Source organism: Phyllopteryx taeniolatus, chromosome 4, assembly GCF_024500385.1.
Source record: "Phyllopteryx taeniolatus isolate TA_2022b chromosome 4, UOR_Ptae_1.2, whole genome shotgun sequence".
Classification (NCBI taxonomy): Eukaryota; Metazoa; Chordata; class Actinopteri; order Syngnathiformes; family Syngnathidae; genus Phyllopteryx; species Phyllopteryx taeniolatus.
In genome coordinates this window covers 19,421,546-19,436,423 of record NC_084505.1, presented here as the reverse complement: position 1 = coordinate 19,436,423, position 14,878 = coordinate 19,421,546, and the positions used below count along the sequence as shown (strand labels likewise).

At 43.5% G+C, this 14,878-nt stretch overlaps 1 protein-coding gene across 1 annotated transcript; it reads left to right on the top strand.

Moving 5' to 3' along the window:
- Nucleotides 1-466: 466 nt before the first annotated feature.
- Nucleotides 467-12,895, top strand: si:ch211-14k19.8 (mucin-2). Its single transcript, XM_061770297.1, has 10 exons — nt 467-1,305; nt 5,796-7,562; nt 7,649-7,737; nt 8,362-8,420; nt 8,496-8,647; nt 9,154-9,313; nt 9,376-9,567; nt 10,618-10,857; nt 11,213-11,375; nt 12,722-12,895. Exons 1-10 carry the CDS (start codon nt 1,257-1,259, stop codon nt 12,794-12,796), a joined length of 2,946 nt encoding a protein of 981 aa, XP_061626281.1. The 5' UTR covers nt 467-1,256; the 3' UTR covers nt 12,797-12,895.
- The last annotated feature ends 1,983 nt before the right edge of the window (nt 12,896-14,878 follow it).

The following is a 14,878-nucleotide window of genomic DNA, read 5'->3' as shown; positions in this document are numbered from 1 at the left end:
TTGGTGAGCACAGATGTGCGAGTAATGTTGCCATGGCAACATGTCCTTGCATAACCTCACGTGTTGGTTGTTTTTTTTTTTTGCCACTTTCGTTATCGCAACAGAGTAAGAGCACGTTTGGAGAGGACCCGTCAAGACCTTTCATTTGAAGTGTCACTTGTTTCGCTTTGCCCTTTCACCGTCAACTATGCAGTTTTCCTCTATGACCTTGATGGGACATTTAGAACATTTTCAACCAAAGAACCGTTTTTATGGTTTCAGGCCTGTGGGTAGGGTTTCAAAGTAGCCTTTCAAAGCAAGTTTAGGGCTGGAAACAAGGGTTAGTGTTTTAAGCCAGAATGAAGGTTTTGGGCCGATGCTTTCAAGCAAATGGCAGGATTTCAAGATTGGGTTTTCACAAGGGTTACAGTTTTAAGATAGGATAAGGGTTTCAAATCGGGGCCGGGGGTTTAAAGAGAGGGTTAGGGGTCCAAATGAGGGTTTTATGCCTGGGTACGTGTTTCATACAAGGAGTGCGGTTTAAAAGTAGGGCTTCAAGCCAAGGGTTGGGTTTAACTTTTGTACTTCAAGCCAAGGTTAAGAATTAAAAGTAGGGTTTCAAATTAGGGCTTCAAGCCAAGGGTTTGGGTTTCAGTTTACGGTCTCAAGCCATGATTTACAAAAGTCTGGGCTTTGGTTTTCTAACTAGGGTTAGTGTTTCAAGTCAGGGAAGGCATATTGTTTCAAATGAGAGTTTGAGTGTCAAATGAGTGTTTCCTGGCAAGGTTCGGCGTTAAAAGTAGGGTTTGAAGACGGAGCTTGTCATTTCTTGTGTTTGTTTGTGGCTGTCATGCGTGCTGCAGTACCAGGTGCAGCCTCCGAAGGGGAGGGGGCGCACAAGCGAGAGAAATGGGAGGTGGTCTGTCGTCTTGTGGATGTGTGGACGCTGTCGTGCGTGGGCGAAGCCTTCATGAGAAGCATCCCCCTCCCACCGAGAGCAGACGCTTGTCCGTGCCCGCCTGTGTCGCATCTCCGCCGGCAGGGGAGACGCACGCCTCCTCGCTCGCTCGGTCGGTCGGTCGGTCGGTAGGTCCGCCCGCTCAAAAACCGTTTTGACCGCACACACGTGGACCTCATTTAAGACGAGAGGAGGGGGAACAAAGTCGAGGAAGCCACGGAGCAGCAAACTTTGAAGAACACTATGTTGTGACATGTGGAGGTCGTGTGTCCATTTTGGAGACATCCTTCCTTCCCGTCATGTGTGAAGGGGATCGGACATGCAGCTCCACGTCTGCTTGTTGCTCGTCCTCGTCGTCACATCATCAGGTAAGCGCACCAACAAACAAAAACAATTTGGCTTTAAAAAAAAATAAAAAATGCATGATAGTCGTGTGCCAATTAAGATGATTCTGATTTAGTGTTGAAATGTAGAGCCCAAAAAATGCTAAATGTTTTGAAATGTTTTTGTCTTTCATTGAATTCATCTGTATTTGAATGAGAGGGGTTTTCTTTCTGTGATGTTTTGATTTTAAATCATTTTAATTCAAAAGTACATTTTAAAATTTAGTTTTAGCATATTTTTGTGAAATCTGACATTTAAACCCAATTTGTCTGTTTCATGAAGCTTACAAATATAGAATAAAGAATATATAAATAGTTTTTAGAGTATAGGTGTATTTCTTAAATTATTTCATTTTTACATTTTACTGAAATCTCAACTAATTTAAACCAAAATTGTTCCCCAAGCTGGAAAAAAAAGTTAGTTCATTTCAATATTTTTATGTTTTGAAATATTTGTGAAATTTGCTTGATTCAACCAAAATTTGCTAGGGTTTGAAGCTCAAAATATGTATATTTTTTTGTATATTCTTAATTCATTTAATTTTATATATATCAGTGATATTTTGTATGATTTAAAAAAAAAATAAGATCCTGAAGCTAAAAAAAAATGTTTTTTTCTTTTAGCTAATTTTTATACATTTTTGTGAAAGCTCACATGATCCAAATAAAATTTGCAGTGGTCAGAATTTTGGAATTCAGACCCAAATTAAAAAAATATTTAATTATATAGTATACTGCATGGAAAATCAACCCTTTTTTTTTTTTTATTATTATTAAATCTGTCTAATGTGCAATATGTACAGTCAAAAGATATAACGGTTTAATCCTGATCATATCCAGATTTGGCAGCAGTGTAAATGAGAGATGTAAAATCTAATTTAATGTGATTTGTGTGTGTGTGTGTGTGCGTGCGCAGGCGGGTGTGTGGATAATTTGTGTGGTTGTATCAGTCAAAAGATGTAAAGGATGAGTTAATCCTGATCAGATCCAGATTCTGTCGCAGTGTAAATGTAAATATTAAAAAGTATTAATTTGAACATGAATTGGGTTTTTTGTTTGTTTGTTTTTGCACTTTGTATTTAGCATCAAAAGCTAATTTAATCCAGATTGGATGCAGGTTTGGAAGCAGTGTAAATGCAATTTGTAACATTTTATGTTCAAACGCTTTTATATCTCTCGGATGTCTTTAAATCAGATGTGTAGGAATTACTCCCATGTTTTGTTGAAAATGTGTATTGCATCCAAACAAATAGTGCACGCTAGCGCCACCGTTTTTTAAATGCGTATTGCAAGAAGTGTGGCATTAGAAATCCAAAACCCCCGAACATAGCAAAGTTTGTCGGAACACCTGCTAATACGGAAAAGTTGGCCCTACCGTGTTATGCTGCCTATGGTAAACATTGTCGAACAAAACCAAATGAAATGGGGCATGGAAACCGCTTTGCATTGTGGGTTGAGGTGGCCGCAATGGCTTTTTAAGCAGGTGGTGCAATCGCTGTGTATTTTCCGCAACTGAAAAACATGTGAAATGCGTGAAACAGATGGGATTTTACAAAGAAAAGCTAGACCGTGTAGCCAGAGATGCAGAATAAATGGTTTGGATCCGTACGAAATTCCGAATGAAGAGTGGAGCAGCGAACAGCCAGACCTACTGCCTCCATTGTGTGCGGCGGATTTGCGTACCTTGTGTGTGGCGTCCACTTCAGAGCAGTTTCAGAAAATTCTAAATCGTTAGCATCTCGCGTGGATTCAGGACCTTAACATGATGAAGCCGACCGGTGAACCACGCTAACACATCATTGGGACAAAGGGGCGTGGAGCCCATCCAAGTTGCATGTGTGTTCTCTTTTTAACCGTCTGTTTTAAAAGTGCAGTTCAAATAAATCTATATATTTATATTATATGATATATCTATCTTGTCCTGCGGTGTCTCAATGTCTGCGCTGAATCGCAGGGAACGGTGTCGTTATTTTCGGGTTTCGTGTTGCTTGTGCCCTCACGGCTGCTGTAGCTTCAAGATGGCAGTCTGTCATGGCGCTCCCTTACTGGGTCACCGCTCTTATGTATCAAATAAATCTAAAATTCCTCACTTACAAGAATGTATCAAATTATTAGCAGAGATCATAATACACCAACATAAACACAGGCATCGATTTTGACCAGTAGACAACGGAAAATGTTACACAGGGTACCTTTAAGCCTTGGTAGAGGTTGTTTACATTTTGTTAGCCTCTAATGAGGCAAAGATCTCTTGTATCATTGGCTAAAACCTGTGTCCAAGACCTCTTTGAAGTCCAATTAGAGCTAAGAAGAAAACAAGTTTGCCTTTGATGGGCCCTGCAAATAATGACCAAAGCGACCGTAAAACGACTGCTTAAAAGCAAAATGGCTGACTTCCTGTGTGTTTCACAGCATGGTTTCTTTTGACTTTTTCGTGCATCTTGTCTTTGCGAACACGTGCTCCGGATTTGGTGGCAGAGGCTCCTTTTCTTCGAGATGATTTTTCTCAAGTAATGAGCAACAAAATGATTTTAAGAGGGTCCCAGCGACACTGTGCTCGAGCCTTTACAGAAAAAGGAACTCAGCACTTTAGAAACAAGCAACTCCGTGATTTTAGTAGAGTACTCAAACCTCTGGAAGTAATTCCAAAAAGGTCTCACATTCCCTTGCTGGAGCACTCACTCCAGGAAGGAATTGAGCAATACCAAGGGGGCTTGTACCGCTGTGCTCGAGCCCTCCTAACCTCAAGACTGACTGAAGCGATTCCGAGATGACCTTGCACTGCCGTGCTCCAGCTTGAATGTTTGAATGCCTCCAAAAGCTGACTTGGGCCTGCTACACACACACACACAAGGATTTTTCAAATCTTAAAATTGTAAATCTGCTCTAACATCAACACAGAAGACCACACACACACACACACACACACACGCAAAGATTCTGTTCTCCCACCAATCTAGAATCCAGTCCTCCAAGACATCAATCTCGCATGATCGAAGAAGAAGAAGAAGAAGAAACGCTACCGGGTATGTTGTGCCAGTGTTTCAGTGTTGTAGAATGGTGACGTCGGCTTTGCTTTGCAAAACACGTCCTGAAATCAAAATCAAGTCAAATATTTAGAAGAGAGGGAAAACGGAACCACTGGCACCCTCAGTGGTTGCTCGGCCTAATTGATCAGTCACGATCATTTGTGACCTGAAAACACAATCCAGTTTATGCACAACCTACTTTCGCATTCGGCAAAACTTCGTCCTCGCTCAGTTGAAGGGGACCGTAACAAACTTTAAACAGTCTTTTTTTCTTTCTTTTTTTGAACACAAGATGTCACCACAGAGCCGCCACAGATGACAACAGACTGATTTATTTGTATAAATAAATGATATACTGGACATATATTTAACTTTTGTCCAAAGACACCAGCCATAAAGGAAACAAAATGATATCATTTTTTTTTTTTTTTTTTTTTAAACAATCATGTCATCAATGCTAGTTTTGATTGTTACCATGGCATACACAGGAAGTCAGCTATACCGTCTTCCGCTTTGATCATGTGACGTTCCTCATATAGCCAATTCAAAAGTGGCATCGACTGGTCCTGCCTTTTTGGTTGTTCGCTTTCACGAAGAAAGACGTTCATCTACACTTGTTAATTTTGAAGTCCATTTGCTGCTCTCTATTAAATATAAAATGTAGGATTCTTTTTTACTAGTCATATGACACGTCTGTTAATTGTTGCTTGGCAGAAAACAGTGCGCACTTGGCAAAATACCCCAAAAAATCACGACAAAAGCAGTTTATTTACTGTCAATGCTTTGGCAGTAGAATCAGTGCTCTGTATTAAATATAAAGCCTATATTATTAAGAAAGATGTTGCAAGGTAGAATAACTTTTCCAAAAGCAGGCCTATAAGGATTATAAAAATGTTTTTTTTAGTACAATGTGCTTTTTTTTTTCCCCCAACGCAGCAACATCTGCTGGGGCACCACCTTACTTGGCCCTCATGCAAAATGGCCGACTTTCTGTGCATTTTATCGCATGTCTTCTTCAGACATTACCGTGCCTCCTGTGTTGATGGACACGTCTTTTGTGTCAATAGGACATATTTGCAATTGAATTGTTGCTCTGTATTGAATATAAAACACTTATTTGTGTTCTCGCTTGTTGCTAGGCAGAACTTGCTTTTCCGCGAATGCAAAATGGTTGCTTGTTAGTGAACGATTGAGTCTGTGTGACCCACCTCGATAACGAGGGTCCTCTGGTAGGTCCAATAACATTTGTGTTTTTCTGTGACCTCATTTGGAAAAATCCAGTCGTTCTGGAAAGTTCTTATCATTGTATGTGTGTGTGTCTGTGATGAGCATGTGTGTGTGTGTCTGCGTGCGTGCGTGTGTGAGAGAGAGAGAGAGAGAGAGAGATGCTTTGTTGTCGTCGTCGTCCTTCATGGCTCTATCTGTTTCTGTATCCTGATCCTCCAGTTCAGGGAGAGCCACGGAATTCCACAGAGGAGCATGCCATCCCCGTCCCGCATTCCGACAGAGACTTCGCCAGTCCATCACCGGTCGCGTCCGACTACACAAGCACACAAGAACCCTACGGAGGGTCTGAGTCTGGTCCCGCCACGCCCTCCATTGCGTCCGGGAGCCCTGATAGCGGAGCTCTACGGCTTCCTGAGGAAGCGGGGAACAATGGAGGGGAAACATCTGTTACCGGCCTTCCGGTGACAGTGGTGCTGCCCCGAAACACCCAAACAAATCCGGGCACACCAGAAGGGACACGTGGGTATCACACCTCCAGGCAGTCCGCTTTTCCGCCTGTGACGTCCTCCCCGGCCAGTTGGACACTTCTTGCGACTCCTGCTGGTGCCACAGGAACAGTTCATCACCAAACCCTCCGTCGGACCTCCTCAAGTGGGATGGGAGTTTTCGAAAAACTCACTTCAGGTCCGGTTTGGGGGTCCATGTGGTCACAAACGGACTCTTCGCAAAGTACACAAAGAACCACACGCCTGCCGGATGCCACGCAGGGGATGTCAAGGATCTTTGGTTCTCTGTGGACCACCAGAGATGCCATCATGGTGTCTGGAAGGATCCAGAACTCGTCGGGGTCCGAGGATGGGAGGGGAACGCCTAGACTTACGTCCAGCATGAGCATAATGAAGTTAGGGGTATCTGAAGATGGGATGGGAACACCCGGATACATGCCCCAGATAGGCGTCTTGAGTGGCTCCCGGGTAGGAACCGGAACGCCGAGACACTCTCCCCACGTGAGCACCGTGTTGGCATCCGGAGGGGTTCCGAACTCGTCTGCCTCTGAAGACTATATGGGAACGCCCCGATACACGCCCCAGGTTGGGGTCCTAAACTTGGGGTTCTCAGAAGATGGGGGGGTAACCCCTGGACACTCAACCCAGGTGAGCACTGTGATGGCGTCCGACAGGTTCCTGAGGTTAGGGGACTCCCAGGATGGGACGGAAACAGCACGACATACACCTCAGGGTGGACTCTTAAGCTTGGGGGGCTCTGAGGACAGAACGGGAACGCCACATGTGAGCACTGTGTTGGTGTCTGGTTCTGAGGATGGTATGGAAACACCCCAATACACGCCCCAGGTGGGGCTCCTGAACATAGGGGTTTCCCATGAAGGCGCAGCAACGCCAGGGCACTCGCCCCACGCGAGCACCATTTTGGAATCCAGAGAGGTACAGAAATTGTCTGGCGCAGAGGATGGGATGAGAACAGCTGGGAACACGCCCCAGGCGGGGGTCTTAAGCTTGGGGGGATCCAAGGATGGGATAGAAACACCCGGAAACCCATTCCACGCGAGCACTGTGTCAGTGTCCAGAGAGGTTCTGAGCTTTGGGGGCTCCAAGGACGGTACAGGAACGTCTGGACACTTGCCCCACGCGAGCACTGTGACAGTATCCAGAGGGGTTCTGGGTTTTGGGGGTTCCCTAAACACGGACGATGCCCGCCACACAACACCCACACCAACAGCCCTAAAGAACTTGCCTTCCGTTTCCCCTTCCATCCTGGAAGTTCTGGCCCAGGGCTACAAAACCACTGCACCACCCTTGATCAGACAAGGAACTCCGAAGACTGAGGAGAAAGGGACCGGGGACGGCAACACCGCAACAACCCAGCATCTGATGCCGCAAACCCAATCCGCTTCGACTTCTTCGAGTGGTGCGACCACCCGCCTACCCAAAGTCTATGTGGTGCCGGACCAGGCTGTCGCTTTCAGAGGTGTGTGTGTGTTTGTGTTTGTGTTTGTGTGTGTGTGTGTGTGTGTGTGTGTTTTGATGCATTTGTTTTGTGATTCTTGTGTCCAGTGGAGTCCATCGAGCTGTTGCTGCAGATAGTTGTGGTTGAGTCCAGCTCAGCTTCAGGTCCCGACCTCGAGGAGGACACCATCGCCTGGGTGGGTGGAAGACATAATCTCCCCTTTTATATACATTTTACATCTGTTTTAACAGGTTCCTGTTTTGTGTAAAGGGCCTATCTCACTGGCGGAGACTGGCAACTCCGGAGAACAAAATAAAATTCCGCGACGTGTCGCGGAATTGAATTCGCCCAGAAGTCGTGGCGATGTCGTGGAGACCAAATCGCCCGGAGGTCAACCGGAAGTCCAGCAAGTCTCAGAGATGTCGCAGAGACCTCGCGGAGACGTCTCCCCAGTCGAGACTTGAAAAAGTCTTCGAAAGGGCTCTGAAAAAAATCTTAACGTGTTTGAATGTACCGTGATTCTCGGTGGCTTCGCCGCAACCAGCGGAGACTTGAGTCTCCATTAGGTCACCAACAAGTCTCCAAACCAGTGAGATAGGCCCTTAAGCTCACAAGCCAACAAAAATGAGCAAAAAAAAAAAAAAAAAAAAACAATCTTCGAAAAAGGGAAAAACAATCACCCAAAGATTGAACTGGCTCCTTGAATCGAAATAAGCGCAAGGGCTCCAACTCATGAATGATGAATCACCAATGGTGTTGTGAAGTGTGTGGATGTCATGTTTGAAGCTGAAGTTTGCTGATTACGTGGTCCACGTTGCAGGCGGAGCCTTACCTGCAAAGGGCGCCAGGGTTCAGCAGGATGTCGGGTGTGTGGGGCAGGTGAGTGGCGCTGATCGTGTCACGAGCATCGTGTGTGCTAACAGCGCGTGTGTTTTGCTTTCTTTCTGGTTCCAGCGGTCGCGCCGTGCAGATCCTACTGGAGTTCGACAGCGTGGGCGCTCTGCGCTGGCTCTCCGCCTCTGGAGCCTCGACACTGCTACGCCGGACGGGACTGGACGGGGCCGCACGCTTCAGAGGGTCAAAGGTCGTCAACATCACGCTGGGGGGTGAGAGCACCGTCTTCGATACTGTACGTCTCGTTGTGTCTGTCTATACGTCTACGGGTAAATCAAGTGTTGCTTTCAGGGACAGTCTGAAATCCCAATGTTTTGTAATCTATCCATGTCGGGTGTTGCCTTTAGGGACCGTCTAAAATGACAGATTTCTATTTATTTTCTTAATTTATTGAATCACATGTTGTCCTAAGGGACAGTCTGAAAACAGTTGTCTATCATTCCAGCTGTCTAAATCAGGTGTTGCTTTCATGGACAGTCTGAAATCACACATTTCTGTTACCTCCAGGGACTAATCCCCTTTTCCTCTCTAGCGGAATCGGGGTATTGCCTTCAGGGACAGTCTGAAATCACAGCTATCAATCTGCCCAAGTCAGGTGTTGCTTTCGGGGACGGTCTTAAGTCACAGTTCGTGCGGGGGAGTTCCACTGCGTACTTGTGAGTGACTGGTCGAAGAATGCTAAGCTAAGCTAACATCTTAAATGTATCATGTGACGCAGGCGTGCAAGCGGACGTATGCGATTGGTTGCTGGCGTGTCCGGGAGGCTTCCGTTGTGTTTCTCGGCCCAACAACTACAGCTGCTCCTCCGCGTGTCATTTTGACTTCTGCCGCCATCACGGCGTCTGCACGCACCACCCGGAACAACTTCCTGTTTGTCGGTACGGGAGCACACACACTTCCTGTATGTTCAATTTTCACGTGATCCTCCCTTTTTCGTCAGCTGCCTGGCGGGCGACCACTTCTGGTTCATGGGATCGAGGTGCGACGTACGTATGACGCGCGCCCGTCTGGTGTGCACGTGCGTTTCCATCCTGGCGCTGGCCGTGGCCCTGATTGGCTCGCTGGCCTTCGTCGCCGTCAGACGCTACCGAGCCGCTCTGATCCGGGCCAAGGTGGAACAGACCCGGAGCAGGTACCATGATGCTATTTCAGTCCAGTCCTGTAGGTGGCCCTAGTGCATAGTACGAAACTGATGCCAACACAGAGGGAGGTGGTTGGTTTTTTTCCGCACTACTATAGCGCCATCTGCTGGATATGGTGGATCACTACTTTGTTTCCTCGTACCTACGATATGCCATTTGTTTCAATTCATTACTTGGGTTTGTTTTATTGATTTATTCAAATGTATTTTTCATTGTATGTGCTATATTTTTATTTAACGGAGTTCCTATTTATTTAAATGTATTTAATTATGTTTATTTCACATGCGTAGTAATTGTACTATTTTTATTTAATGGTATCTTTAACATGATTTTTGATTATTTACTTGCTTTTGAATGTATTTGTTTTTATTTTGTTTATTTAATGACATCTATATTTTATATTAATGGCCTAAGGAAGGTTTTGCTTGCTGCTCCACTATACTTCCAGCTGTTGTCTGGAGATGTCACACTCTGACTCCTGCATGTTTGAAAAAAACGCAACAGGCTTTTTATTTTTATTTGATGTAAATAATACAGAACGAGAGGGCCTTTATATATAAAAATTGTATATAATTATAATAGTAAAATTATTTGTAATTTATTCAATACAAACACACATTTTTTAAACTTAAATGATTTGATTAAATAAATTAGAATATAAATGAATGTCCTGTTAATTGTAAACTACAAATAAGTTGTTTTAAATAAATGAAAAATAAAACTATTTGATTAAATTAATGGAAAAATATAATGTCCTGTTGATTCCAAACAAAAAATAGTTAATTAAATAAAAATATATTTTGACAAGTAAATGAAAAAATCAATTCATTTCCTGTTAATTCTATCTAAAACAGTTTTTTTAAATTAATTACAAATTATAAAACGTATACATTCCTTGTTAATTCGAAACAAATTATTTTCAATTAATGATTCCAAAATAGATCAAATTAGTTGAGTAGATTAACAAGAAGAATATAAAAAAATATGACGCTTATTGTAATATTAAATTGTAAATGCAATTGTGTTTGTGTGGTGTCTAGCTACCGGCGGTTCAACCATTTCGATGAGCTGTCGTCTCGCTTCTGGCTGCGCTCGGCTTCTGCGGGTTCCGCCGACTCCGTGGACAATCCGGCGTTCACGCGCTCCGACGAGCTGTTGCACATGCGAGCTCTGGACCGCCCCTGCTGCTACCACGATGACACCCTGTCGCTTGCCTCCGCCTCCGCCTCCTCCGCCTGCACCGGCCGTGTCGTGCGCCTCAACACCATCTACCCCGACGGGTATGTACACACACCAGCTATCATCTATCACATCAGTCTATCTAAGCCAGATGTTGCCTTCATGGACAGTCTGAAATCTCTGTTTTCTATCGATCAATCTACCTAAGTAAGGTGTTAAGGCTGCAAACGGTTTTCTCTCTGTCTGTCTTAATCAGGTGTTGCCTTCAGGGACAGTCTGAAATCAGGTGTTTATTTGAGAAACAATCTAAAATCAACATCTATTTTTTAAGTCAGGTTTTGCCTTAAGGGACAAGCCCTAGCTAGCCATCTCTCAGTCACATGTTGCCTTACCCTTAATTGTAAAGTAAGTGTAAAAATAAGCAAATGTGTGTGTGTGTGTGTGTGTGTGTGCCAGCTCCCAGTACGGTTGGCGCGGCAGCGAGCTGAGCGTGGGCGATGGGGTGCTGGACTCGGGCAAGGCCAGCGACCTGTCTGTGTGCAGCTGGCCCGTGGAGCCCATCCATTGGACGCCCTTCCCGCTTCTGCGGCAGCTGGCCGCCACCCACACCGCACACGCTGTGAGTAGCCGCGGAACGCATGAGCCAGATGCTGCTTCACCAGGGCTATACATATGATTATCACGGGATCACGTGTCGCAATGTACCTGTTCTGGTACATTTCCATTACGACGATACTAACGAGCAACGCTGTTATATTACAACCTCATTCCAAAATTGAGCTAATTCATATTTTTGCTTCAAAATTCTAGTCACAACAAATGGTGAAAAAATTAAAATACGAAATTGCTAATTTATTAAAAATTACAGTACTGACAGTGCATCCAGAAATCTTAACATTTTATCTTATTCCAAAGTGGAATAAAAAAAGAATTTCCCTCAAAATTCTCCACACAACACCCCATCAAAGAAGTTTGAACAAAGTTTTCTTGAAATTTTCTTCTAATTTATTACAAATAAATAAAAAGTTGTTAGTTCACAAAAGTGAAACTCTCCATGGAACATGAAATGTGTTCCAACATTGCACACGTGCTCAAACCTCAGCAGCTACACACACAAGTTTTACCCCAACACATTCCAAAAAGATGGCAGACATGCTATAAGCTTGTCAATGCAAAATTTTGCCAAAAAGATATTATCTTATGGCGGCACGGTGGGCGACTGGTTAGAGCGTCAGCCTCTCGCGGTTCTGAGGACCGGGATTCAATCCCCGGGCCCGCCTGTGTGGAGTTTGCATTTTCTCCCCGTGCCTGCGTGGCACACACACACACACACACACATTTGGCAATGTTACAGCATTATTCCAAAGTAGAATAAATTAATTCTTTCCTCAAAATCCTGCACGTCACCCCGTAATGACGATGTGAACAAAAAGTAGTTTTTTTCATTTTTGCACATTTATTTAAAATACAAAAAACAACAAATCACGTGAGTATATTCAGTTAATTGGGAAAGTGTTTACATTTCATCACTTTTTTTCCCTAAAGTTTGTAACGTTACAGCCTTATTCCCAAGTGGATTCAATCCTTTTTTTCCCTTAAAATTCTTCACACAATACCCAATAATGACATTATGAAAAAAAAATTCATATTTTTATTTTTGCTAATTTCTTTACAATAAAAAAAACAAGAAATCACATTTAGTGTGCATACATTTTGTTACAGCCTTTTTGTTTAAAAAAAAAAAAAAAAAAAAAAAAAAAAAAAAATGTTGTTAGCTCATAATGCTAACCCGTTAGCATCCATCAGCCTAAGCTAACGAGGCTAGCTACGGTTCGTACAGACCTTTCAGTAACTAGAGCACTATCAGCATTTTCCCTTGATAGCGTGTCTCCGTTGTGATCCGTATGCTACATTAGCTTAGCATCTTGATTTGTTTTGAATGATTTCCTTGTGTTGGCTGTTTAGGTTCGGGTGTCAAGGCCACGCTCGTACTGCGAAGGCATGGAGCTGGTGGACATGAACCGCAGCTGGACCACATGACTCAGATATTCGGCGGCCATTAAACACTCTTAATGTGTTGTGTGAATATATATGTATGTATGTGACAGATAATTCAATAAATACTGTATGTCTATGTCATACGTGTGTGTGTGTAGTTCACTGTCATGGTTGTATCTCACCACTTGTTCATAAAACTGTATGCAGTGCATCTGGAATGTATTGCTTCCCTTTTTCCTCATTTTGTTATGTTACAGCCATACTCCACCATGGATCCCTTAATTTTTCTCCAAATTCTACACACAACACCCCATGACAAAAAAATACAATAAAAAAAAATCCTTTTGCTAATTAATTTATTTATTTACGTAAGTAAATGTGTATTGTGGTGCCTTGGGATACGAGTGACCCGACTTACAAGTTTTTAGAGATACGAGCTGTCATTCAGATGCTTTTTTAAATTATTATTATTATTATTTTAATTTATTTTATGTATTTTTTTGCTCGCTTGGTATGCAGTGAACTCAACTCACTTCAAAACAAGCAGCAGTTTGGTAACGAGCGAACAATTCTTAAAATAAAAAAGAGAACGCTGGTAAATGCCACTCACAGTTACATCTCTTTGAATGTCTGCTATTGTTCACACACAATACAAAATCCTATAGATGGGTTAATGAGTAACATCTATCAGGCGGTGTTATAATGCTAAACATGGATGTTTGATCACTAATGGTGCAGCAAAACATGCTATACAACAATACTCACAGGCATATATAATTCTTCCTCCAGGAAAAGCAACTAATATTACTGCAGTTTACTCAGTCACTTAGTTCTGAAGCTCCCCGATTGCATTCAATGGAAAAGTTATTGACACAAACATTTCATAATAATACATTTTAGAGCTGTAGTTGTTATACTGTGAAACTGTGATATTTGCACCCAGATATCACTGTCAGAATCTGATAGCGGCCCATACCTCGTAGAAATAAAGGAGAAAGTTAACGGAGCTCTTGTAAACGGGCTGCCGATTCATAGGTGCAGATGTAGTCCGCCACAATTGAACAATAAATGTTAAATCATGGTGGAAAATTACAAATAAAGGAGCAAGTTACCGGAACTGTTATAAATTGGGCTGCTCAATAAAAGGTTGGGAAACGCTGCACTACATTCCATACAGACAACAACAGTGGTGCTACGAGTGACTGGACTTACAAGTTTTCCCAGATACTACGAGCCATCATTCAGCAGATTTTTTTTTTTTGCTTTGACTTACGAGTGCCACCTTAAGATACGAGCACTGTATGTAGGCAGTGGGCTCAACTCAGTTCACAATAAGCAGCACTTTGGCAAATAGTAAACAATTCTTCACACACAAAAAAGACGCTTCAAGGTGTTTATTCCCACTTCCAGTTGAAGTTTACTGTCAAGCTGAACAAAACACACACACATAGCTTGCCCTTTAGACTGCTAGCTTCAATGCGAATGCTAACACAATGGGAAACATATATAAGCAATGTATATTTGAACACAAACAGTGCAGCAACACATTTAGACATTCAATATCACATTACTCAGTCGTATATTCTTTATCCTCTGAGAGGAGCGGAGACAGCTATAATGTACAGACGTCCATTGAGAGCATGGTATATCTGTCTGTCTGTCTTATATTGCCCCCAGGTGGCCAAGGCGGGCAGCAGCACAATGGCCATTCAATGGTAGCCAAATGTGTAACAAAATCAATTCAATTTATGATGTTATTAGTGCAATGGCGGGCGGTGCAATTGGAACCTGGGCCTTAATGTCAGAATTTTACAAAAACACAATATAACATCCATCCATCCATTTTCTGAGCCGCGTCTCCTCACGTGGGTCGCGGGCGTGCTGGAGCCTATCCCAGCTATCATCGGGCAGGAGGCGGGGTACACCCTGAACTGGTTGCCAGCCAATCGCAGGGCACATACAAACAACACACCATTCGCACTCACAATCACACCTACGGGCAATTTAGAGTCTTCAATGAACCTACCATGCATGTTTTTGGGATGCGGGAGGAAACCGGAGTGCCCGGAAAAAACCACGCAGGCACGGGGAGAACATGCAAACTCCACACAGGCGGGCCCGGGG